Source organism: Anabrus simplex, chromosome 7 (assembly GCF_040414725.1).
Source record: "Anabrus simplex isolate iqAnaSimp1 chromosome 7, ASM4041472v1, whole genome shotgun sequence".
NCBI lineage: Eukaryota > Metazoa > Arthropoda > Insecta > Orthoptera > Tettigoniidae > Anabrus > Anabrus simplex.
The window spans coordinates 99,199,685-99,226,756 of record NC_090271.1 but is presented as its reverse complement, the minus strand read 5'-3'; the positions used below and the strand labels follow the sequence as shown (position 1 = coordinate 99,226,756).

Sequence of the window (27,072 nt, the reverse complement as noted above, 5' to 3'; positions counted from 1 at the left end):
GGTCTTTCAGCCATGAATTTCTTCTTCTCCCAACAGATCTCTTCCCCTGTATCTTCCCTTCGATAATAAGCTGTAATAACTGATACCTCTCACCTCTCATGATATATCCTAGATATTGCGTTTTCCTCTGTTTTATGGTGAGCAGTAGTTCTTTTTGTTTTTTCATCCGACGAAGGACCTCGGCACTTGAGATTTTCATTACCCAGGATATCCGCAAGAGACGGCGATACAGGAACATTTCGAAGGCATCAAATTAGCATCGTCCGCAGTATTTCACAAGGGCTATCTATGAATCTGCTGTCTCCCTATGCAGAAGTTCAGGAATCCTACAATTATTTAACTTACGATTTTCTTCCCTGACCGGGATGGATATCGTGGATGCAATGCTACCAATATCTAATTTATCTCCGTTCACCATTTACCACTTGGGTATATTCCTCCCTCAAGCCAACTGGCTTTATAGATTCTACAAGTCTATTTCGCCCACGTCCGTTCGAATAGTAACGGCACAACACTGGGCCAATTCCATTTCTGCAGTGAGAGGTTCCATGTAATTAAAAAGCACATTTTATCCGTTTTCAGTGCAATGCAATGTTAGCTTCCTGAAGAAATAGGCAAATGGTGTTTTACAGACAGCATACGATAAAATAGACAAACATAGACAAAATTATCTTTCCTGAATACAGCTCTAAAACCCTGAAATAATTTTAAATCGTTTCTATTATATTTTAAAACATAAAGCATGGGCATTTTGCCTAACATCCGATCTGAAGGGATAATCATAGTCTCAGTGCTCAGGCCTCTTCCAAGATACTAATGTTTGTCGACAGTCCTACTTTTCTACTCTCAATAACTCTGTAATGTTTATTCTTATTCCGTTGTAATTTATGGAACTGTAAGATTTAAGAAAAATGTGACTTACCGAGTTTTTCTGCTAGATTCTTTCGTTGTAATTGAAAGACAATAATTTATGTTGTTGCAAATATCTGCGATATTGTGCGAGATTCCGATTATTTACATTTTCTTATTTCTCTGTTTCAGGTACGACTATGGGTCCCATTCCTGTTTTTGGCAGTTGAACTGCTTCGTTGTGGAGACTGAACCCAGGTTAAGAAAAATATTTTCTCATCTATATTTTATCAGATATTTATGACTGTTTATTTCCTCGTACTAGTCTTAACATTAAGTTTACTGTCCAAAGCTGATGAATATATTCCAGACTGGTATTGTTAAAAACTGTTCTCATATATTCACATCTTGTGAATATGGATTGGCGACCCAGCTGATTCTGGCATTGTCTCCACTTTTGTATAGTTCTCTAAATTTCCTTGTTAACGATCGGCGACTCAAACGTTAAGCAGTACACTTTCCGACAATAATCAGATTTATGACTGCACACACCTCTTTTGTGACCAATAGCAAGCTTGCTTTGTCAGTGACAGTCCACGTAGGTACTTCAAAAGCGTGTCTGTCTTGTAGCTGACTTGCTTGTCAGGTCTCCAGTGTTGCACAGCTGTATGCAGTTCTGTCCACTTTCGCTGCTCGCTCTCAGAGGTTAAGTAGTTAAAACGGAGAGTTGACAACGTTGTGTCTCGAGTTGGGAAATCCTGGCACTCCTTGGACAAGGAATGTAAACACAGCCAGCCAGCTAGGCTTCAAAAGCTTGCTGGTCGTTAACGAGGAAATTGTGAGAACTATATCTGGCGCCTCTCTTCTCTTTTTCTTATCTGACTTCCGCTAGTAATTTTTTATTCTCTTCCGCCGTAGTTAGCAAAACGTTGGAATCAATTCATTTCCCCGGATTTTACATACCCTTCCCTTTCTCTATTGTCCGAAACTCGTCCCATTATAAGTAATAAATTCTTGTGTACCCGTTGCAGTTATGCAATCTAAGATGAGCTTCAGCAGAATAGTAAAACCTCACCTCATTTAACAGTCATTAATGTTTTTGTTGATAAGATTTAGAAGCTTAAAACATCGTAGTCCATCACATTTTGTCTTCTTCCCGCTCGGCGATCATTTTTTCTTCTCACTGCGATAGCCATCTTCATTATCTTGCACTGTCGACAGCCCTGAAGGTGGTTTTTCGTGGTTTCCCATTTTCGCATCGGGCAAATGCTGGGGCTGTACTTTAATCAAGGCCACGGCCGCTTCTTTCCCAATCTTAGTTCTTTCCTATCCCATCGTCACTATAATGCCTATCTGTGTCGGTGGCACGTAAAAAAATATTGTAAAAAAGAAATAAAAGAAGTCATAACAACCCACCGCAATCGCCAGTTAGTTCGTTTACATGGCGATTGAAAAATAACTCCACGTCAGCGATACTCGCAATTGGTGGACGTAAATACACTGACTGACAGAGCAAATGCAACACCAAAAAGGAGTGGTCAGAACTTTATGCCAATTGCAGGGTAGACTGACGTCACTGAGGTATGCTCATGATGTGAAATGCTCCGCTGTGCTGCGCACGTAGCGAACGATAAATGGGATACGGCGTTGGCGAATGGCCCACTTCGTACCGTGATTTCTCAGCCGACAGTCATTGTAGAACGTGTTGTCGTGTGCCACAGGACACGTGTATAGCTAAGAATGCCAGGCCGCCGTCAACGGAGGCATTTCCAGCAGACAGACGACTTTACGAGGGGTATGGTGATCGGGCTGAGAAGGGCAGGTTGGTCGCTTCGTCAAATCGCAGCCGATACCCATAGGGATGTGTCCACGGTGCAGCGCCTGTGGCGAAGATGGTTGGCGCAGGGACATGTGGCACGTGCGAGGGGTCCAGCGCAGCCCGAGTGACGTCAGCACGCGAGGATCGGCGCATCCGCCGCCAAGCGGTGGCAGCCCCGCACGCCACGTCAACCGCCATTCTTCAGCATGTGCAAGACACCCTGGCTGTTCCAATATCGACCAGAACAATTTCCCGTCGATTGGTTGAAGGAGGCCTGCACTCCCGGCGTCCGCTCAGAAGACTACCATTGACTCCACAGCATAGACGTGCACGCCTGGCATGGTGCCGGGCTAGAGCGACTTGGATGAGGGAATGGCGGAACGTCGTGTTCTCCGATGAGTCACGCTTCTGTTCTGTCAGTGATAGTCACCGCAGACGAGTGTGGCGTCGGCGTGGAGAAAGGTCAAAAACCGGCAGTAACTGTGGAGGGCCCTACCGCTAGACAACGCGGCATCATGGTTTGGGGCGCTATTGCGTATGATTCCACGTCACCTCTAGTGCGTATTCAAGGCACGTTAAATGCCCACCGCTACGTGCAGCATGTGCTGCGGCCGGTGGCACTCCCGTACCTTCAGGGGCTGCCCAATGCTCTGTTTCAGCAGGATAATGCCCGCCCACACACTGCTCGCATCTCCCAACAGGCTCTACGAGGTATACAGATGCTTCCGTGGCCAGCGTACTCTCCGGATCTCTCACCAATCGAATACGTGTGGGATCTCATTGGACGCCGTTTGCAAACTCTGCCCCAGCCTCGTACGGACGACCAACTGTGGCAAATGGTTGACAGAGAATGGAGAACCATCCCTCAGGACACCATCCGCACTCTTATTGACTCTGTACCTCGACGTGTTTCTGCGTGCATCGCCGCTCGCGGTGGTCCTACATCCTACTGAGTCGATGCCGTGCGCATTGTGTAACCTGCATATCGGTTTGAAATAAACATCAATTATTCGTCCGTGCCGTCTCTGTTTTTTCCCCAACTTTCATCCCTTTCGAACCACTCCTCCTTGGTGTTACATTGTCACTGTCAGTCAGTGTATAAATTCGTGAATATCTCCGTTCCTGTAACACATACGGTAAACTATATGTAAGATATAAATTATTAAAAATTACTTTCCACATTATTGTATCATATGAAATACTCGATCAAATGAAAAAAAACCCGCACATTTTCTAACTTTTAACGAACAGTACCGGTACTACAGTCCCGATTGCAAGCTTACAGCCACATGACCGAAACCACGGATCCACTCGTTTGGTTCATTTTGTAATTCATTACGACTACCATGCTTCGCTACGAAATTCTACACTGTATACAGAATTCTAGGTTAAGTAGTGTACACGTTGTGAGTAAGATTATATTAAATTGCATAGCTCTTACCGTTATCCCTGAAACGCGACAGAAAAGTCTCCATACGTCTTTTCTCATGTGGATAATAATAATTTCGTGTGGCTCTTTCTAGCCGAGTGCAGCCCTTGTAAGGCAGACCCTCCGATCAGGGTACGATATAAATAGGAAGTATGAGGCAAAATATGAAGGGTACAGACAAAGTTGTACTGTATTTATATAGATATTAAGAGTGGGAGGAGGGGAAATTCGTATGTTTTCTCCTGTAATATAGCAATCACCGCCACTTCCCAGCTCTTCTAACATGATTTTATTTATTTATTTATTTATTTATTTATTTATTTATTTATTTATTTATGTAACGCCTTTGGAAGTGACAAGTGGCTCTTCGTTTCTTCGTTGTCTCTTACATTTAACCACAAGGGACAGTAAAATATAATTAAATAATGTATAATTCGGTTCAACCGACTTAGAGTGACGACTGTGAAAACCTACATTTTGTGAGCGTGAGGTGGCGACCCAGCAGAGTCTGTCAGTCTCCACTTAAATGATCGGCCAGCTTCAATTTGGTGTAATTCTTGCGTATTCCTCTCAGACGATCAATGAACACATGGGAACAATTTTCTCAACCCTAGACTGTTAGCGAATTATGCATTCTATTTTTAAAACAGCACTCAATAAAGTAAACGGGGAATGGTGTACTGGGCCTGCGGTGGTTTTGCTTCTCGGTGTAAGAAGGAAACAACATGATTTTAAAGGAATTCATAGTGTATAATAATCAAATGTTGGATTTTGGGACCATTTTACACCAGTGGATAATGTAAAAATGACAAGTTTCCATCATTCGACTAGACCAGGGATGGCGAACCTTTTCCAACTAGTGTGCCGTTTTAGGTCTGGATTATTATTCTCAACTGTTTACTGTGCCACTTGTTATTTTCGTTTATAATGGATACAACCTCCACCCCTACTCACCACCGCCACCACCGACTTCCATCCCTAATTCCAAATTGTGTTTCATAATATGATATTACATATATATATATTGTAAAATACCAAATACATGTGATTGCATGTTTCATGATCGTATTTTGCGAATACCGCAAAAATACTTAGTAGCTTTGTCATTTATGTTAGGTTCGTAACTTGTCTTCACAACGTTCACTGTAGAAAATATCTGCTTGCAGGCGTATGATGACCCAAACAAAGTAAGTAGCGCTGTAGCAAATTTCTTTTGTGGGAGACTGTTCCACTGTTCAAGTATTAAGTTCTCCGGCTTCTGGGGAGAGTATTCACCATCCACAGCACATCCGATTTTCACTAATGCTTCGTCAAGTTGTACGAACTTTTTCACCCATACATGCTTTTTTAAAATTCAGTCTGCTCCATTTCTAAACTGTCAATATCTAACCACTCAAAAAAGAAACTCATTTGTGCAATATGAGGTTTTGAAATAAAGTGCGATACTTTCTCCATATCTCAATATTGGGATAATTTCTTGGCAACTATTTGTCTTACAAAATTCACAACAATAAACAGTTACTCACTAAGAAAAACTACGCGATGCTGGCAACCACACACAAGCCACACTTCACTAATTCACTTGATATGGGTGAGCGAATGGCTCATCGGCTGCATCTGACATTTATTTCACTTGACTTCCGGACCTGTGGGTGTTGTAGTGTTGCCATAATGGACGTTCGAATGGAACTAGAATTTAGATATTCGGTATTTATTTCTTAAACCTGAAACACTATGACTATACGATGGATGAGATATGTATAGTCTAGAGTACAAAACGTACATAAAAATGGTAAGATGGTCATGTGGTGTGCCACCGAAATCGTGTTCGCGTGTCACCTAATGACACGCGTGGCATAGGTTCGTCATCCCTGGACTAGACTGTTTCGTTATTTAGAAAATTAAAATATGTTATTTCTTTGAATAATACTACCAGTTTTTGCATTTGCTTTCGACACACTTTGGTGACCCTGTAACATCACTCTCCGACGCACTACTCCAATACACTCAACAACAACAACAACAATAACAGCCTGTCCGCGGCGAGCCTGTCAGAGGTCAGAAAAGGAACATTATAGTTTCGCCTTCCAGAAAATCGCGGAGACACCAGATGAAAAGCACAATACAAGCAGAGGCCGTCACATGCCCTCAGGTAGGCTGGGAGATCCTCGGTCTGACTCACCCATCCTTTCCAGGAAGTAGCAAAGGGGGCTTCCATGGGGCTGGTGTCAAATGAGCTCGTGAAAATGAAAATGAAAACCTACAACCTGTTTTCCGGTCATTGACCGGGTCGGAGATGTAATGAATGAGTCATATATTGGCTGTTAGTACGATGGGTTCGCCACTCCCAAAGTAATTTATTAATGAATGATAGATGCTATGAAATGAGAATGGAGAGTGTTGCTGGAATGAAAGATGACAGGGAAAACCGGAGTACCCGGAGAAAACCCTGTCCCGCCTCCGCTTTGTCCAGCACAAATCTCACATGGTGTGACCGGGATTTGAACCACGGTATCCAGCGGTGAGAGGCCGACGCGCTGCCGTCTGAGCCACGGAGGCTTTCAAATGAGCTCGTAACCTTATTAATTTATGCTTACATAATTTTGCAACCAAATAATGACGGCGTGATTCATATTAGCGGAAATACAAATTTCTGTAGTTATTGAATTTTCAATTTGGGGCAAAAGTTCACTGTCTGCAGTCTGTTTTCGGCGCAGACATCTAGACACGATTTCACTATCGTTTGTTTCTTTCTCGCGGACTTCTCGCGCTCGACGTGATCGAGCGGTGTACAAGGCTGCCAACTTTTGAACAAGATTTGTACCATTTCAAATGCTATAAAACTTAGGCTACGCTTACCGAATTTATTCCCAGTTTGGTCCGGCTCTTCGGCTGATTGGTCGGCATAGTGGTCCCCCTGTGGGTGGGGGTGATAGAATAACACCCATGGCCATCCTATCGTAAGAGGTGACTAAAAGGGGCTCCAGGGGCTCTCAACTTGGGAGCGTGGGTTGGCGACCACGGGGCTCTTAGTTGAGGTCTGGCATTGCTTCTACTTACTTGTGTCAGGCTCCTCACTTTCATCTATCCTATCCGACCTCCCTTGGTCAACGCTTGTTCTTTTCCAACTCCGACGGTATTAGGTTTCCGAGGCCTAGGGATTCGTTCATTTTTGCACCCTTCGTGGCCCTTGTCTTCCTTTGGCCGATACCTTTATTTTCGAAGTGTCGAATCCCTTCCATTTTTTCCTCTGATTAGTGTTATATAGAGTATGGTTGCCCAATTGTACTTCTTCTTAAAACATGCCATCAGCACAGTGGCCTTCGGTTCCGAGGGTCCCACGTTCGATTCCCGGTCGGGTCGACGATTTTAACTGCTTTAATTCTTATGTCCCGGGGACTAGGTGTTAGTGTCCGTCTCAGCATATTTCTTTTCGTCTACATACAACACATGATACTACTAACGACCACAGAAACACGCAATAGTGAATACATCCCTTCACATAGTGTTGGCGTTAGGAAGGGCATCCGGTCGTAAAACTGGGTCAAATCCATAAAACCCTTCCAGTGCCGGCCCCAATACATTAGAAAAAGGCCAGGGAGGAGAAGAATTCATTTTTCGATTTGCAGCTGTAAAATTGTTCATAAAATACACAATTTTAAAGCCGCTACTTCGAATGTTTGGGAATTTCTTCAACATTAATATTAAAACTATACTGTAGACTACTTAAAAATGACACTGATTTTTAAAAAATCGAAATAAATTGTCACTTCTGTTAAATTCTCTAAGCATTTACGCCAGAAGTCTTGTAATATTGTTATAATATCTACATTTTGGTGACGTGCGAGTTTGAACCCTACCGTCGGCTGTCCTGAGGGGGTTGGAACACTTCCATGGAGTGACATTTGCACGGAGCCTTTCACTCTACCTGATGATTCAGAAGTAGGATGGTGACACTTGCATGGAGCTTTCACTCTACCTGATGATTCAGAAGTAGAATAGTCATACTAACATAAATTTTGGATACCTAATTTAATTTGATATGTACTTTGACGAAAATGCACATAAATACTGGCCTCTCCTGGAAATCCAATACCACACGCATAAATACTTCAACATGTAAGAAAATGACTCAAAAAGTATAAAATAGTCTTCGGCTCGCCAGGTGCAGGTCTTTTTGGTTTGACTCCCGTAAGCGACCTGCGGGTCGTACACCCAGCCCCCATGCCAGCGGAACGAACCCAGAACCCATTATGGTTAAACTTCCCGACCCTGCCGGGAATCGGACCCGGCACCCCTGTGACCAGAGGCCAGCACGCTAACCATTTAGCCATGGAGCCGGACAATAAATTCCATAAAATGACCGCATAATGACTTACAACTTTATAAAATGACATAATACAAAATGGAAAAAAATGACAAAAAATGACCTAATAAATTAGCATTTTTTTGCTATTTGTTTAAGGTCGCACTAAGCCATCGAAGGTTTTTGACGACGGAAGGGTGGGAGATTGGGAAGGTAGCCGCCGTGGCCTTCATTAAGGTACAGCCCCAGCATTATTTTGCCTAGTGTGAAAATGGGAAACAACGGACACCATCTTCAGGGCTGCCGACAGTGGGGTTCGAACCCACTATCTCCCGAATGCAAGCTCACAGCTGCGCGACTCTAACCGCACGGCCACTTTCTCGGTAATTAGCATTTCTACAATGTGGGAACTGTGATAAGGATTTCTATACAAGTCAGCAATGTCTATTTAGAATCAATTAAAAAATGACATGTCACCAAAAATCCTAGCTCTGGTAATCATGGTAGTGAATTTAGATGCAATCTATAAGTAACCGTTAATTTTATAAATGCCAGCCCCATGGTGTAAGGAGTAGCGTGCCAGCCTCTTACCCGGAAGCTCCGGATTCGATTCCCGGCCAGGTCAGGAATTTTTACCTGAATCTGAGGGCTGGTTCGAGGTGATTAGATTAGAATTGAGGAGCTATCTGATAGCGAGATAGTGGCGCTGGTGTAGAGAGCCAAGAATAACTACCGTGAGGATTCGTCGTGCTGACCATACCTCACCTCGTGTTCTGCAGGCCTTCGCGCTGAGCATCGGTCACTTGGTAGACAAAGGCCCTTCAAGGGCTGTTGCACCATGGGGTTTGTTTTTCTGGTTAATTTTATACATTGTAAGAGACATTTAGCTGACTTAGCGCCGTTTCCAGGGAACACCACGGGGAGGTAGTCTCTTTGCGTTCCTCATACATATATTTTTTTCACTTTATGGAAGTTCGTCAAGTTTTTTATTATTTTTAAAGTGCTGATTCAAGATATTTGCATTGTTATGCAGTGATCTTTCATTGTCACGTTTTCTCTTTATTAATCATGATTCAGAATATTTCTATATTTACAATATTTGCATGATTTACAAATCCTGTAATATTCCAGGGTAGTTTCACTGCAGTTTCTGAGCGTAAGCAACACAAACTAGGAATGATCTTAGTTTGCCATCAACTTCAAGTATTTATAAGACCTTTGAAATACTCTCATCGATCTTTACTGCTGGTTTCTTCCTTCTCTTCCCATCGATATTCAAAGCTATCCTGACAAATCGGTGACCGTAGTACTCCGCGTCATCTCGAAGAGTCTTGATCAGCGAATATACATTCGGGTGCGTTCTCGAAATTAAACTGTTTATTCTTTGGTTCCAGCCTTCAGAAACGTTATTGGTCCGATGCCGCCTTCCACAGCAGTTCCACATATTCCTTGGCATGTACTCGTTATCCAGACATTGACCAACGACGTAGTCGTAAAACACCTGTAGATTCTAATTTTCAGGCGAGCTCTCCTGAATACATAGCCAACCATTATCAATCATTTCTAGGGAAATGAGCGCTAGTGCTGAACACATTCGAATATGAAGTTCCATTCCTTCATTTTCCCTGTACGCAAACAAGGCCACAATCTTGTACTTTCCTCCATATACATTGATTAAAATGATAGTTGCAACCAAAAATCTCAGCTTGAGGAAACAGTGTTTTAGCTGATTGGACGATGGCGATTTCGAAGTCCATAATACGTGTCACAGGGTTCCATCCTAGTACGTTGTTTTTAACAGCTTCTAAGAAACGAGCATAATGTGTCCGGTTTCTTGTTTGGTAACAGCGCGTAGACAGCTGGTATCGTGTTGGTTTCTTCCCAAGAACTTGCAAGATCGGCGTGGATGTTAAGTAACAGCCCAAACTGCTTGCTTGAACTTTTGAAGGTCCCGTCGACAAAGAAGGAAGAGCAACTTGATAAAGCAAATTTTCCTTTCTCGCTGGCAAACACTAATATTCGGACTTTAAGCCCCCTGTTGTCGTCTTCAAGTAGGAATTTTCCACCGTCGTTCATTGCTATGTGTCTTTCCTGTATTATTACACCTCCAGAATCGATCGGGTCTTTTGTAGGTTCCATTCTTTTCCGTCGGATACGATGTAATGATTGTTTGGCACTTCTATGTGATGGCAGCGATGTCACAAGGTTATAGCCTCTATTGAAAAGCTGGCCTACTTCTTCGGTGTAAACTGTTGAAATCATACTGTTTCCCTTGCACTTTTTTTTTTTGCATTTACTACACCTTTTTTTTCACTTCATTCGCCGCGTCGCCCGGAATGCAAACATGACTTGTCTCGCCTAAAACTGTATTATCTTTCGTTGTTATTCTTCCTTTACATTTACTTTTCTTGAAATATACGCACCGCCAATAAGTCATTTGATCTTTATTGGTATAGTCCACAATATACTGATGTCCGTCGTAAATCAACAAAGGTTGTCTCAGTGAACTCCATAGCTGCAGAGCAATTATCACCAGTTCAACACGGAACACTAGTTGTCACACAGGTATCAACTGTAGCAATGAATTCCATTTACCGGGTGGGCCTTCCCCTCCCGTGTTTCTGGTTTTCCGTGCAAGTGTCACAACTTCGTCCTGAGAATGGATTTCTGTGGTTTCCCATTTTCACTTCCGTTTCCTTCCACCTCCTTACCCCATTTCATTCACCATCATTCATTAGCTCCTCAACATGCCAGATAAATTCATCTCCCCTCATGCCCGGCCCTCTGTCAAGAAACGGGAATATGTGGTAGACAAAATATCTACCTGAACATGTCTGTCCGTTAAGTCAACAGCCCAGAGGCTGGTTGGATCCTCAAATAGCACCACCAAAGGTTATGCGGTTATAAGGAAACCCCAAAAACCAATGGCAGCACCAAAATGAGGCGTACTAGGCAAGATGAGGATTGAGGTAGTTTGCCATTGCTTTTCTCACTAGGTCAGAAAGTACTATTGCAGCACAACTGACCCTGTGAGCAGCACCTTCAATAACACTCAGATGCACTAGTCATGCTCTGAATGTCATTACTCAGCACTACCCATACCCCAGCAGCTTCCATATTGTCACAGCCATGGATGTTGACTGGGACTTCGGTGGAAGCTACACTTTACTCTGGCCTGTGCCAAGAGATTGATGCAAAAGTACTGTATCCATCAAGAAATGACAGTAGGCAGGTATGTATGTTCAGTCCGTCAGCGATTCCGCTGGTGAGGTAGTTTACCGTTGCTTTCCTCACCGAGCCAGAGTAGCTATTACATATCAGTCTGCCAAGCCCACTGAAATGCATACACCAACCGACCCTTTGAGCAACATTTTCACACCATTCATAGCAGGGACTGGCTGCATAAGGATTGACGTTACTAGCATCGCTCATACCTCAGTCACTTTCATATTGTCAAAGCGAAGGATAAGACAAAGATGGATCTATGAAAGTAACAAAATTGCTCTGGCCTACACCAGAAGACATAGTGCACTGTAAACACTAGGTCCTGCCAGCAAAGGCAGTATTAAATATCCACGTATTATTTAATGCAATTTTCATGATATTTCGGCTCTTCAAATATTTCTTCGCTTCCCATGCAAAGATAGACGTCGTATTGAAACCGCTATTTTGATTTTTCAAATAACTATGAGATTCTTCTTATAACATACGGAGCTGATAGCTTGACCGGAACAGCCCCTACATGCGAAGCGGTAGTTGCCTTTGGCAAGGAGGCATGTTGAAACTTTCCCTGGAAGTTCTCAGTTCCCCACTCGTGTCCCTATCAGTTATTCGTGGTTAGTTAACAAATAAAATTAAAACTTCAAAAAAACGTAAGTGAAATAAGTACTATATTTACAATACAGTATTTATGAAGTGGGACCGAGAGGAATTTTTCTCCGAAAATGTGATAAATATACGCCGGTGTATCCGATATGTCGCAATAAGCGATTTTTAAATACAGTGTTTATAGGGTTTGGATGGGGCCGTTAGACTTCGCCGTTATATCCAATACGCCATTGTCATTAAAAGCGATATGGCGACAAAACTGTTTTGACTGTATTGCAATGGCAACCGAAAAGTTCACTCTTGAACATTGAGTTCCACGAACCTACTACGCTAGCGTAGCAGGGGGAGAGGTGATACTCCCTCGTGGCGCGTCCCAGGTGGCGGATAGGGAGGTCCTAACCGGCTTGCCGGCGGACTTGAGCGAAATGAAATAGCTCTCGCGGACTAAACGCACAACCCCTGTGGGTGGGGGACACAGACGAAGAATACACCCACGGTGTCCCCTGCCTGGCGACTAAAAGGGGTGACCAAGGGATGATCGAATTAAAACCATGAGACTACTTAAATTAGTACCATCACGCAGGGAACGCCATGGGTCGCTTTCACTTCCGTGTATTACCACTATGTTAGGTACACAATGTTTGTGATTAGTAGCGACAGTGTGTGCTTCTGGCTGGGTTTTACAGTACCCGTGATTAGTACCACTCTGTGAGCGACACCATGGTTCTGTCTTGCCTATGATTAGTACCCACTATGTGAGGAACACCATGGGATAGTACAAGTCCCTGTGGTTAGTACACTTATGTGAGGAACACCATATTGTAGGTTTGCGTTGCCTGTAAATGGCGCCGCAATGTGAGGAACACCATAGATCTCTGTTACGTGTGCGCATTACATTACCTGTGAGAAGTACCATAATGTGTGGAATACCGCGAGTCTACGCTACTTTTGATTAGTACCGCAACATGACAAATACCATGCTTCTACTTTCCTAGCGATAAGTACCATTATGAGGGGCGGATGACCTGGATTTTTGACCCTTTTAGACTACACGCATCATCATCATCAGTATTGTGCTTTCAGTCTCTTGGTCAGTAATACCATTGTAACGCTAGTTTCTGGGAATCTGGCGCATTTCGGGTCGGATCCACGGATAGTTTTAACTTCATAGGCTATGCATCCATTCATTCTTCGTCCTCGCGTTTTGAATTTTGGACTTTTAAATTGTCAATACATTTCGTCTCACTTCGTACCACGAGGGGCCGATGACCCTGGATGTTAGGCCGCTTTAAACAACAAATAATAATAATAATAATCATCATCATCATCATCAACATAAGAGTTTTTATGAACGACACATAGGCCCTATGTGAAAACTGACTCGTGTAGAGAGGTGTGTAGACAGTTTCAGTTGAAATTCCCCATTTGAATTCCCACTGAGTTGTTCCAGTTCCAGGTAGAGAAATTTGGCTTCTTGTTAATAAACAGAACAACGAGATCACTAAACGCTAAAATTCCGTAGCCGAAGCGAAGTGTTCTGACGCAGGACAAAATTGGCGAAATCGGTGAATGTTTGCACGCTCTCCTAATACATCTCTGGCACGTGTTGCGCAGCAAGTTGGTATTTCAAAAGCTTCGTCCTTACGGCTACCAAAGTTCTCCATCCCATTACCTCATACCATTGCACCTAATGATAAGTCTGCTATTTTAACCCACCGTCGCCACATGAACAAAGTCACTACTCCCATCCTACACCATATTCAGCTCCTTCAGGAACTCAAGAACGGCTTTATCATCATCTTCGCCAATGATCCAGAAAGCTTTTACGACATCACCGTCCACCTGGAGAACGAAAACGTTCGTTACTTTGTCTGCAAAGAGCTAGTCGAGGTTGATGATATGGCCGCTCAATCTGATCCACCTCAGTCCACCCATCAATTCACTCAAGCCTCTCCACCCGTCAACCATATAGCCAGTCAAACTCTCTTTTCCCGTCTACCTCCTAAAATCTCCAGACCCACTCAGTCCGACATCTCGCTCCCTCCTGACCTACAGACTACTCCTCCCACACTCACACCACCACCACCATCTACCGAGTCCGGAAGTGAGACCCCTTTAATCTCCCAACCGGGCAAGGTCACACAAAACAAATACACTCAAACTGGGAACAGGCGTAACAAACCTGCCTCCCAGTCAAAACCCTCACCACCACTCAACACCTCCCGAACAGCTACACGCCCCCGCCCCTCCTCACTCATTACACAGTGCTACAATTTCCTGAAACTGAACCATTCTGCGGCCTCATGCCCAGATGCCACCAGATGCAACAGATGTGGTGGCCCTCACCGCCACACTGTCTGCACAATACCAAAGGCACAGGCGAGGTGCGCTAACTGCGATGGCAGTCACGCAGCCTCCTACCCTGGCTGTCCTTTCCTAAACCAGGCAATCAAGGCACACTACAAACACGCACAACACCTGTACACACACTCCATCCCCCCCCCCCCTCAGTTTCACCACCGCACAGTCACTACCTCGAACCCAGCACCCCCTCCTACTCAAATCCCCGCCCTGCCAAGTCTCGACAACTCCACCCCCCTCAACTTACTCCTCATCCAGTTACTTTCGTCCCTCAATCAGTCTATGCCAAGCCGACAGCTAATTATTAGCTAATCCCCCCCTGTCCAAACACCGCCCTGTTTCAAGACGTTTAACTCCTCATCTATCCTCCTCAGTCACCGTTCTCACAGCACCATCACTCACTCTGACTGCCCTAACTTTCCTCCTAGTAATTATGTAAATTATACACTAGCAATTATGACAGCAACATTGGGCGTGGTCACCTAATGGATGGGTGACCCTCCACCTGATGTTGCTTCCCCCCTCTCCGTTGGCCTCTACTAGTAGAGAACCAACGTCCCCCCCAACCCTTGCCCTACTAGGGCACCCTCCTCAGGCCATATCCTGGTCAGTTTGATCCCCTACATAGATCCACTCTACCACACACCCGTTATGTTACTACCACCTTCGACTTATGAAATAGCACTCAAGGCCTAAACGGTCGACGGGCTATAATCACTTACTGGTCCCTCGGGACCTCTGAGAATAGTGGTCTCTCTACCAAAGTTCTAAAACTGAACACTTACAGAGTGACTATCGTGCGTGAATATGGCCCATTGACGTTGAAAAACGAGTGAATTCCTGTAATTACGTTAAAAAATCATTGTCGACGGCATTGTTGATCCACAGTTTACATGTTCTTGTGTTGAGGCATGGTTTCATTTGCATGTTCACGTAGCTTCACATAACAATAGATACGAGGACACATAGTTCCCCGATTAATTCATGAGGTTCCATTACATGACGAAAACGTAGGCGTACGGTGTGCTGTAACTGCAAAGTGAATAATAGGGCATGATTTTTAATGATGCTATACAAACATACCTTCTCGTACCGTTCTTTCAAATGTTGCCAGATGATGAGAAAAACAACGAGTATTTCCAACACAATTCTGCTGCAGCCCATAATGCCGATGGTTCCTTAGACAACATAAAAATATTTTGGGTGACAGGGTTATTTCTAAAGGATTATACCCGCCTCTTTCCTCCCCCGACCAAGTATTGGCATTAGTTTTAATGAAAATTGAATGTTGCTTAGGCTTTTGGTGACGTCTTCGAACATTTCGCCGCCTGTGCGCCAGGACAGGAGACAAGCAATCAGCTGCGTGACCTCGGTCGAGGAGAAAACGGTGATCTCCTATTCTGCGTTTCGTCTCGAGGGGAAAACTTATTGAAACACTGGTCTGAGAACTCTCCGTTCGTCAATATGCTTAAATTAAAAATAAATATGAAAATGTACACTCAGTAAAAACGTCAGTATCTGTAATAGTGAGTACTTATCTCATATACTCCAAGGGTAGCCGGAGCCACCCAGACTTTTTGGTTTTGGCGGGGTGTTTAAGGCCGAATGCCCTTCGTGACGCCACGTAATCGACCTGGATTCGAATCTCAGCCTTCTGAGTGGGAAGCCAGCAACTAAGCTACTGAACTGATCACACCCCCAATATCTTTGTAGTGAGATAGTGGATATTAATTCAAACATTGGATCTGAAGGCGTTATCAAAAAGTTTCCGTTTGAGGGCGTTGCTGCAGCTGACGTGCAGTGTAACGCCACTCCGATGCGGGTATATGAGTACGGACATATAGACAAAGGGATTAGTGTGCCAGTCGTGCCGTACCGTGCCGAAGTGCGTGTGTTAAATGCAGTCACGTGAACTGTGGAAACGTTATTATCAAATGCGTCCAAGCAGGACCAGCGTGCTGTTATTTTGTTCTCGGCTGCCGAAGGACAAACACCGGTAGACATCCGTTGGAGAATGATGACTGTGAATGGGGCAGCATGTCTGTCAAAAACCACCGTTGTGGAATGGTGCACCAAGTTCCGTTCAGGTCGCGTTTCGACATAAGACGCCGGTTGATCTGGGGGACCAGCCTCATCCATTGCGGACAACTGCAATGCGGACGACAATAAGCGGGTGGTGGATGAGGCCTATAGTCATGATCTTCTTCAATGTGATTATCGCACCTTCGGTCCCCTTTAAAAGGCCTATCGGACGAGGGTGTGCAGCAGGTGTTTACGGAAATCTTCACGCAACAGGACACAGTGTTTAACCACACAGGGATATTCAACTTGGTGCGTCGGTGGGATGAGTGCTTCAGTGCTGATGGTGATTTTGCCTGATTGACATCCCAATTGAGGACTGTACGGCCATTGAACGGAAACTTTTTGATTGCCCCTTATAATTTTGGATGATTAGATTGGATTTGGATTGGATTGGATTAGATTTGGATGATTTTAGATGATTATGAATAGCCTATATTACTGGTTTGATTCTGATACCCATTCTTGTAGTAATACTCTGATGTTCGTATACCTGTAAAATGTTAAGTAACATAAACTTTATTCACGATTATTATTATCGGAAGACAAAGGTCACATGGCATTTACATAACATTTTTTAACAAACTTACTGCAAGGGTTTGGACACATTCGAAACGAAAATAGAGCGGTTCTCAAATATTTCAATAGCAAAAATAACGTCCACTTGTTTGAGGATGTTATTGACTTAGCATGTGTCTTGTCATGATTCTATTAACTACGGTATTTTCGTTTCGGACACAGGACAAAACAGGACGACACAGTTTTCTTCATGCTTCTCGCTAGAGATACATAGAACGCTGATGTGTTCTGCATATGTTGATGGCGTTATAATGGAGTGGGGTTAAATCGGACGACTGACGTTGTAGAATGGGATGCATCAAATTCGAAGTCTGTCGTCGTAAAATTGGGTGTGAGATATTGGAAATTTGACGACGTAGAGTTGGAGCTAACAGACCAGAATGACGAGAATGAACAGATGACTGTCGATGTAGAACTGAAGATTCTTCTGCACTTCTGTGAAAAGAAGATACTTTTCCCATTAAAATATTATTAAACTAAAATGGAGTATTTTTACTTAAACAGCTAATTTTGAGAAAATTAAAGACAATATTTTCCAGTGTCCTCCACGCTATATTAATGGTTAAGTTTGTGACATCGTTCAAGTTTTAGAAAATGTTCTCCATGTACAGAGATTGTACAGTATTTTACTGATACTTTCTAGCTTTCCAAAAATAATATTTCATATAAACATGAAGTTATATGAGGAAGGTATTAATTAGACATTTCATTTAACAGTCCATCGCTGTGTGTGCTGGTGCACAGAAAACTATAACAGAAGTTGTCAGACATGATTTTACAGGACAGAGGAAGAACGAGTGTACTGATAAAATGGACGGAATGTATTGCTGAAAAGACCGCTTCATGTAAACATAAGTAGTATTTTCGAACTTTAAATATTAATAAAAATAATTTGGGGGCTGCAGCCTTGATATTTTCAAGCAACTCAGAAAACAGTGTTTCATCATACCAGGTGTATTCATAAGTCTTTTCCGATTTCACTAAGAGATGGCGCTAGCGAACAGTACGCAGCGTATGAATTTGACACATACGGCAGTTTGCTCATCTGACATTAATCTACCAACACACACAAGTTGAGTGCGCCAAACACTAGCGTCTGTGTTGTATCGTTCAGTGATCATGGCGACGTTTGTGCCTCGAAAAGAGAACATTTGCGATACGCATTGCTTTTCTTATTTAATCAAAAGAAATGGGCTGTGGAAAGTCATCGTTTGCTGGTAGAAACATACGGTGAACACGATCCATCGATTAGAACAGATCGCTTCGGCAAGAAGACCATGCTTTGTGTCGGGTGGGAGCAGAGCGGTATTGTGTATTATGAACTCTTGAAGCCCGGCGAAACCGTTAATGCACAACTCTATCGCCAACATATGATTAATTTAAATCACGCATTGATCGAAAGACGACTGGAATGGGCCAGAAGCCATGGCACAGTGATATTGTTACACGACAATGCGCCGTTTCACACAGCAAAACCAGTGAGACACCTTGAAATCACTTGGATGGGTCATCCTTCCGCACCTGCCATACTACCCCGACCTGGCACCATCTGCCACCTCTTCGCATCAATAGGGCACGCGCTTGCAGAGCAGCACTTCAGCAACTTCAATGAAGTTAGAAAATGGCTCGACGAATGGTTTGCCGCAAAAGACAAGCAGTTTTTCTGACATGGTATTCATAACTTACCTGAAAGATGGGCGAAATGTGTAGAAGCCGATGGTCATTATTTTGAATAAACAAAAATTGAATTTCCTTTGAATATAACGTGTTTTCTTTACCACGAAATCCGGCAAAAACGTAGGCATACACCTGGTATTTCCATCTTTTTGTATGGTTCCCTATGCAAAGACACATAATCCTGCAAACCAGTAAGTACACTCATGTTCATAAACCAGAACAGCTTGAAAGACTAGAGATAGGAAGTTAATATTCACAGGACATGTGCATTAGTATGTTCTAAAGAAATGATTAGCATTTGAACCATGTCGGCCCTCAGGTTCAAGGTTCACATCGATATCTCGGCGCATCACTACCGACGTAAAATGTTCCTGCGGCTCTCGTTGTCGCTATAAGCCGAAGGTAATGGATCAGTGATTTGAGCAGATGTGCAGGATGCCTCGCAGACGTATGCGAGAACCATATCGTCAAATGAGTGAGTTTGAAAGAGGGTCCATTATTGGCACGAGAGAACGCAATACATCCAACCGGGAAATTGCTGCTCGTGTGAGACGAAGTGTGTCGGCAGTGCATGGGGTGTGTACAGAATGGTTCACAGAAGGCCAAAGTTCTGAGCTAAAATATTTTCCATCGTGGTTTTTGCAAACGCAACGTCGATATAGAGTTTTATGAACATAGAGATGACTTACTTTTTGAAATCCTCAAATTCTTCTGACTCCCACAGTGTTGTAAAACACGCGTCCATAAGGTACATCAGTCCAGCGAGGAAGCTCAGATGACCAACAATTTTCACCTGCAAAAATAAACAATAGTCTTGGATGTTCATCTTTTTTTTTTTTGCTAGGGGCTTTACGTCGCACCGACACAGATAGGTCTTATGGCGACGATGGAATAGGAAAGGCCTAGGAGTTGGAAGGAAGCGGCCGTGGCCTTAATTAAGGTACAGCCCCAGCATTTGCCTGGTGTGAAAATGGGAAACCACGGAAAACCATCTTCAGGGCTGCCGATAGTGGGATTCGAACCTACTATCTCCCGGATGCAAGCTCACAGCCGCGCGCCTCTACGCGCACGGCCAACTCGCCCGGTGGATGTTCATCTTAGCTTCAGTTGCTGTTGCAAGTAGTGGTCCAGGGTATGCGATTGTTTTTTAAAGATATTAACATGGTGTTTGCCTTTTAAAACAACATAATACCTAGTGAATGCTGCAAGTACGACTTGTTCTACTTTGTGATGCCGGATTTAAAAGAAAATCACATTTTAGCATTATATAATCAATGCTATTATTCTTATCATTACCAGTTAACATTGACGTTTTATACGTCGCTATAAAGAAGAATATGTTCTAAATGCTAAGCTCAAGGTGATGACATTTTCTTACTTTCTTATCACAGTGGTCATCGGCAACGTGTATCTGCCCGAAATATACATCTTTGTGGCAAACCACTGAAAATGGTCGTGGCTCAGTTTGGAGTTTTGTCGCTGCTTCTGTTCTCATTATGCATGAGTAACTTATCTGAGATGCTGGCCGTTTCGATATATCACCTATACGCAAATGATATTCAGTTATACATTAACACAAAACCGAATTAAATGACGTAAATAATGCAATTACTAAGTTAAATGAAGACCTAGCAAATTTTAATGACTTGACTACCAGACTGCCTGAAAGTGAACCCATCAAAATCGTAAGCCATCATAATTGCTACTTCCAAATCATACGCTAAACTAAAAAACACATCTATATCCAGTGTTATGTTCAGTGGAATACCAATAATATTTAGTGGTCATGTAAAGGAACTTGGAATAGGCCTAGTATTCAATAATATTTTTGTCAGAACAGGTCACAAAAATTTGTCAAAGAGTATTAGGGGAAAGAGGGGCAATGAGACGCGTCGGGTAATGGCACGCACCCCTGTAAATCCCCTCCCATGGTAGCAAGCATTCTGTAAACTGCTTCAATCGAATGGGGAGCCACCATAACGTTGATGCGAGCAGAATGTCAGCCTGAGTTGCCTATGTTTCTTGTGCTGTGCAGAAATATTTGTTTTGTTATTTCATCTTACATCAGAATAGTTGAATTTATATTAAGGTACGTACTAAACTGTCCACTTTTTTTCTCGAAAGTCTTCAGTTTTCTTAATGTGAAATGCGATATCTTGTGATACACACGTGATTTCCATTTTCCTTCATCGGTTATAAAATGGCAGGACAGAAGGTGTCTAGAGGGGTAATCGTACGGGCTCTGCGTCTCATTACCCCTTCAGTGCGTACAATTCTGTTCTCACCTTCTTCAGTTGACTAGGCTATTTTACGGCATGACGATGATTAAACTACGCCATGTTGCCTATGAATTTGCGGTCAGGAACAATATTTCTAACAATTTTAACAACACTACTAAATTAGCTACCTCGCAACGACTGGCCGCAAGGTTTCTAACAAGAAACCCAGAACTCAGTCTGCGGAAGCACGAAGCAACTAGCGGAAGCAGAATTTTATCATTTAATGAAGCAGAAGTTGACAGACTTTGTCATAATCTCTGGACTGTCATTGAAAAACGTTTGTTTCCTCCGTCGCGTATTTATAACGTTGACGAAACCAGCATTTCGACCTCCAGAAGCCACCTCCAATAATTGCCCGCAAAGGTGAAAAGCAAGTAAGTACACTAGACAGCGACCAGCTTAGAACGAGGATGAAATATTACTGTATGTTTCGCCATGAATCCTACGGGTAATTATATACCATCCATGTTTATACTGTATATCCTAGTGTGAGGATGTCCACTGCAATAACAGGTGGAGGCCCTCCAGGAAGCATTTACGTGTGCTCCAAATCAAGATGGATGAATGAGGACTTGTTCCTGACGTGGGTCAAGTATTTCGCTGTACACACGCAATCATCAGTGAAGAATCCAATTCTTCTTTTCGAGTCACACATCACTTTCCTCCTTTAATTTCTGCAAGGAAAACGGAATTGTTGTATCAATTCCTCTCCTATCCCTATCAGAGCATTAACATTTTGTGCGAAAACACAAAGGTCTAGGCCTAAGCAGCACTATGAAAATTTGACAGCCACACCCAGAAAATCAGTGTTAGAGGAGTTGGAAAAGAAAAGAAAGAAACGATTATACATATTGTGAAGAAGGCTCGAGTTGCAAATTCACGAACATGAAGAAGACAAAGAGGGTACTTTTCCAAGGCAACAACAGTTCGTCAGATGAAATATGTGATGATGAACTTTGTCAAGATGATGATAATGATGATTACACGGAAGAAGTGGTGTCTGGGTTGCCACGGAGGAACACCACCAACGTTGTTTGTCTCTTCTGTGGTGAAAGAAGTTCATGCGTGCCATTGCCCCACATGGGTGGGTAATGGTACGCAAAACCAATTTGTATATTTTGATAGAAGACTCGGGAACTTCAATACTTGTGTACTTGTATTCCACACTCCGTATTCTTAACTATATTTCCTATCATACTGAAGTATTGTAGAAATTTTGGTTCCAGTATTATAGTACCTTATACAAGTGTTTTGCCTTAGATGCGTGTAATTGCCCCCTCTCTCCCTATTTTCATTACATTCTCTAAGTGGGATGAGGGAGGTCCTTCCAGGAAACACAAGAAAATTGTTGTTCAGAGTCTAGTATTCCCACTGTTTGACCATGGAGATGTAAGCTCACTGGATAAAAAAATTAAGTCATCCCTGGAGGAATCCGCCTCTGGACTTGATAACCGCCTGGATTTAGGAAGTGAGTCCACAACTTTGCGCAGGTACGTCGCATCCAGGTTAAGCCACTCGCTCGGGATTCGATCCCGCAATTCCAGCAAATTGCAGGGATGTTGATGTCGGCGTTTTACCCGCTTTTCGAACATGTCCCACAGATTTCAATGGGGTTCATGTCAGGTCATTTTGCAGGCTAATCGCGATGTAACAGGGTGGAGGAGTGTTCATAAAACCAGTCATCACATATGCGTCCAGCGCGATGAACTTTGCTGTTGTCATCTTGAAAAATCGGACTATCAACAGCATACTCATCATGCAGATGTTGACTGAAAGGCAACACCTGATCATCCAGAATGTTTAGATGAACCTTCAGGTTCATGTTGGTGGTCACCTCATTGAGCGGTGAAAAACATGCCCAAAACATCACACACCCACTTCCGGCTTGAACTTGACCTTGCATAAATCCAGGATGAAATCCTTTATTTGGCCTTCGGTGCACTCGACGGCGTGCGTTATTGAAATACAGGAAAAAATGTGATTTGCCATACCACATTACGTTCCGCCAGTCAGCTACTGTCCACGTTCGATGATTTCTAGCCCATTGAAGACGCGCACCTTTATGTGCCTGTGTGAGCAATGACCTCTTGCGAGGTCACCGACTCCGAATGTTCATTGCTTGCAGTTCCCGTCGCAATGTTCCCTTGCTAACCGGTTGGGATGGATCTTCGTTCACTGACTGTAGCAATTCCTGTCGGGTTTGGAAGCGATTTTGATTCTCAAGCCGTGAAACGCGTCTCGGTCCCTTTCAGCTAGGATCTTTTTCCGACTACATTTCTGACGTCGTGTTTCGTGGCCACGTGTAGTGCACCACTGCTTGTAGACACGCTGAACAGTCCGCTGCGAAACACCAACAAATCCAGCAACTTCACGCCATGGGCACGGCCAAACACGATTGTCCCTTTTTTTTCACTCTGTCACATTCTTATATCTACCCAAGTTGACGTACATTGTCTGCTTGAAGCATCAATGTCTCACTGATCGCTACTGCGGTTGATAATGGGACTCGTTCGCTGCGCCATCTATACAGGCTTAACGATCCATCTGTGCGTGCGCACTAGGGTGATTAATATTTTTGTCCGGTGAGCTTATTACGGAGAGGTGGTGGCAAAGCCTCACGGTAATACGGTAATACTCTGCTGGTGGCGAGGGGCCAGGAGATCGAACATTTGCCGTTTTCTTTACTGGCGGCTGAGAATCGGTTGCCCGTCCCAACTATACATAGAATAACGTCACGGTCCGACTTGGACGAAGACCATACTAGTTGTTCAACAGACCGTAGAAGCTTCATCTTTAAGATACTAAGGAACATGATGATGATGGTTACATACTTACCTGACGTTTGGCTATCAAAGCATACAGCTCGGTCTCGTAGAGCACAGAGTCGTCCCAGGAGCTGATCATAGCCCTACCCGACATCAAATAGAGCAGCCCACCGATGGCGCTGAACAAGGTTGACTGCACATGGAACATAGCAGAAACCACAATGGTAGTAAGATATATCCCCCTGTGAGTGGGAGCGGTAGAATAACACCCACGGGATTCCCTGTCTCTCGTAAAAGGCGACTAAAAGGGGCCTCGGGGGCTCTGAACGTGGAAGCGTGGGTTGGCGACCATGGGTCCCTTAGCTGAGTCGTGGGATTGCTTCCACTTACTTGTGCCAGGCTCCCCTACTTTCATCTATCCTATCCGATCCCCCTGGGTCAACTCTTGTTCTTTTCCGACCGCGACGCTATTAGGTTTCCGGGGGCAAGGGAGTCTTTCATTTTCACGCCCTTCGTGGCCCTTGTCTTCCTTTGGCCGATACCTTCATTTTTCGAAGTGTCGGATCCCATCTATTTTCTCTCTGAATACTGTTATGTAGATGAAGGTTGCCTAGTTGTACTTCCTCTTAAAACAATAATCACCACCATCACCACCACCACCACCGTACAAAAATACACCAGAGGTTGCAGGGGTGTCAGTGTCTTCGAGAAAATTTTGTCATGAGTAGAGTATCAACTGCTTGTTAATATTGATATACTGTAGTTCAAATTCTCATGCGTAAACATTTCCAGGAGCAACAGTGTAGATGAAATTCTTCCCACCAGTACAAAAGCTTGAATTTGGATGACATATTTACATGAACATTTTTAAGGGGAGATACAACTAGATAATATCTCTTTCTAAACGATGATCAGAAGAGAAAAAAGGAAATAATTCAACGCTTCAAATGACGGTATCCGCAGAAATGAATATGAAAAAAGCCCTTGGCCTCGCGAACTTAATACCGTTGGGGTCTGAAGAGAACAAGAGTTTTTTTTACAGCTTGCTTTCACCGAGCTCGATAGCTGCAGTCGCTTAAGTGCGGCCAGTGTCCAGTATTCGGGAGATAGTAGGTTCGAACCCCACTGTCGGCAGCCCTGAAAATGGTTTTCCGTGGTTTCCCATTTTCACACCAGGCAAATGCTGGGGCTGTACCTTAATTAAGGCCACGGCCGCTTCCTTCCCACTCCTAGCCCTTCCCTGTCCCATCGTCGCCATAAGACCTGTGTCGGTGCGACGTAAAGTAACTAGCTTGCTTTAAGTCGCACCGACACAGATAAGTCTTATGGCGAGGAAGGAATATGAAAGAGCTAGGAGTGGGAAGGAAGTGGCCTTAATTAAGGTACAGCCCCACCATTTCCCTGGTATGAAAATGGGCTGCAGAAAACAGAAAGGGGGAAGATGAGAAGAAGAGGGCGTTAATTCGTTACAGTTCACTAAATACAAAATTCATTTAATTTCAAGCCAGTTTTAAACATTTCTCTTTTTCAGACCAGCTTCTTAGAGGTCCCGAGGGACCAATGAGTGATTTTAGCCCGTCGACCAATGTTTCAGGCCTTGAGTGCTATTTCATAATTTGGTTAGTAGGGACATAACGGTTGTAGGTGAACTGGTATAGTTGTGTGGGGATCGAACTGACCAGGGTATGGCCTGGGCCCCAGGTGGGGCCAGAGGTGCCCTTAGTAGGGCAGGGGTTAGTGGGGGGGTCGTTGGTACTCTGTGGTTAGAGTCCAACGAAGAGGGGGGAGGCAACATCAGGTGGATGGTCACCCATCCAATAAGTGACCATTCCCAATGTTGCTTCATAAGTGATTTTGAAGATTGGACATAATTATAGGAGGAAGTTACGGGAGTCCAAGGGGTGCAGGTGTTACAGGGGGTGTGATGAAGAGTTGACTTCTTGGAGCAGGGAGGTGTGTGAGCGGGGGGGCGGGGGATTAGCTAATAATTAGCTGGCGGCTTGGCATGGGCTGGTTAAGGGACGAGAGTACTTGGATAAGGAGTAAGTTGAGGAGGGTGGAGTTGTCGAAACTTGGCAGGGCAGGATTTGGGGTGAGAAGAGGAGCTGGGTTCGAGGTGGAGACAGAGCGATGGTGAGGCTGAGGTGGGTGTGAGGAGTGTGCATGTACTTGTAGACTGCTGTTACACATATTTCACTGCTTTTATGGAAATGTCCAGGCCTGCTCTTCCCGTACGAATCAAGTAAGTGCAATTTTGTCCATCGCAAACTTCACTATATAGACATAAGCTTTTCAAGAGATGAGTATGAAACGATTCACGAGAAAGTCCGCGAATCAAACTTTCGCTAATGTTATCTCTATTCTTTACTAACTCTTTGTCAAAAACTGCGTACATCTGCTGTTGATTAATGAAGTTCTTGGCCTATAAAACCTCGTCATCCTCCGAAGCCCGTTCCTTTCTTCTCAACAGAACGAGACTTGGTTTAGTCTTAAATGGATTGTGAACTATCATAACAAAAGGTATTGGTCATTTGAGAATTACCAGACTAGTGCACAAAATTCCACTCATTGACATTGTTGGTGTGTTTTGCCTTTGCTGGCAGGGCGTAGTGTTTACAGTGCACTATGTATTCTGGTATGGGCTAGAGTAATTTTGTTACTTTCATTGATCTCTGTCTTATACTTGGCTTTGACAATATGAAAGTGACTGAGGTATGAGCGATGCTAGTAATGCCATTCCTTCTGCAGCCAGTCCCTGCTATGAATGGTGTGAAAATGTTGCTCATAGGGTCGGTTGGTGCATGCATTTCAGTGGGCATGGATGACTGATATGTAATAGCAACTTCTGGCTCGGTGAGGAAAGCAACAGGAATCTACCTCACTCCTCATTTCCCTAGTACGCCTTTTCAGTGATGCCTAGGCCATCTATGACAGCTGATGGCGGAGCTGATGAGGATCCAGCGAGCCTTAGGGCTGAAGACTGAACATACACACATAGTCGGGTTATGGGGTCGATGTTATTTTCGGAAGCAACTGACCCAAAGTCGGAGATCGAAATGGCGGGCGTGGAGGCCATCCGCGTTGCACTATCATGTTTTTGT

The 27,072-nt window shown here is 43.8% G+C and overlaps 1 protein-coding gene across 1 annotated transcript in view; it reads right to left on the bottom strand.

Annotated features, from left to right (window-relative positions):
• LOC136877711 (uncharacterized) overlaps positions 1 to 27,072 on the bottom strand; it is an 81,303-nt gene that overhangs the window by 49,513 nt on the left and 4,718 nt on the right. The window contains exons 3-4 of the mRNA XM_068228713.1: positions 24,042 to 24,164; positions 19,617 to 19,720 (exon numbers count right to left, since the gene is read on the bottom strand). Coding sequence (XP_068084814.1) covers positions 19,617 to 19,720; positions 24,042 to 24,164 — 227 coding nt within the window. The remainder of the gene's footprint in view (positions 1 to 19,616; positions 19,721 to 24,041; positions 24,165 to 27,072) is intronic.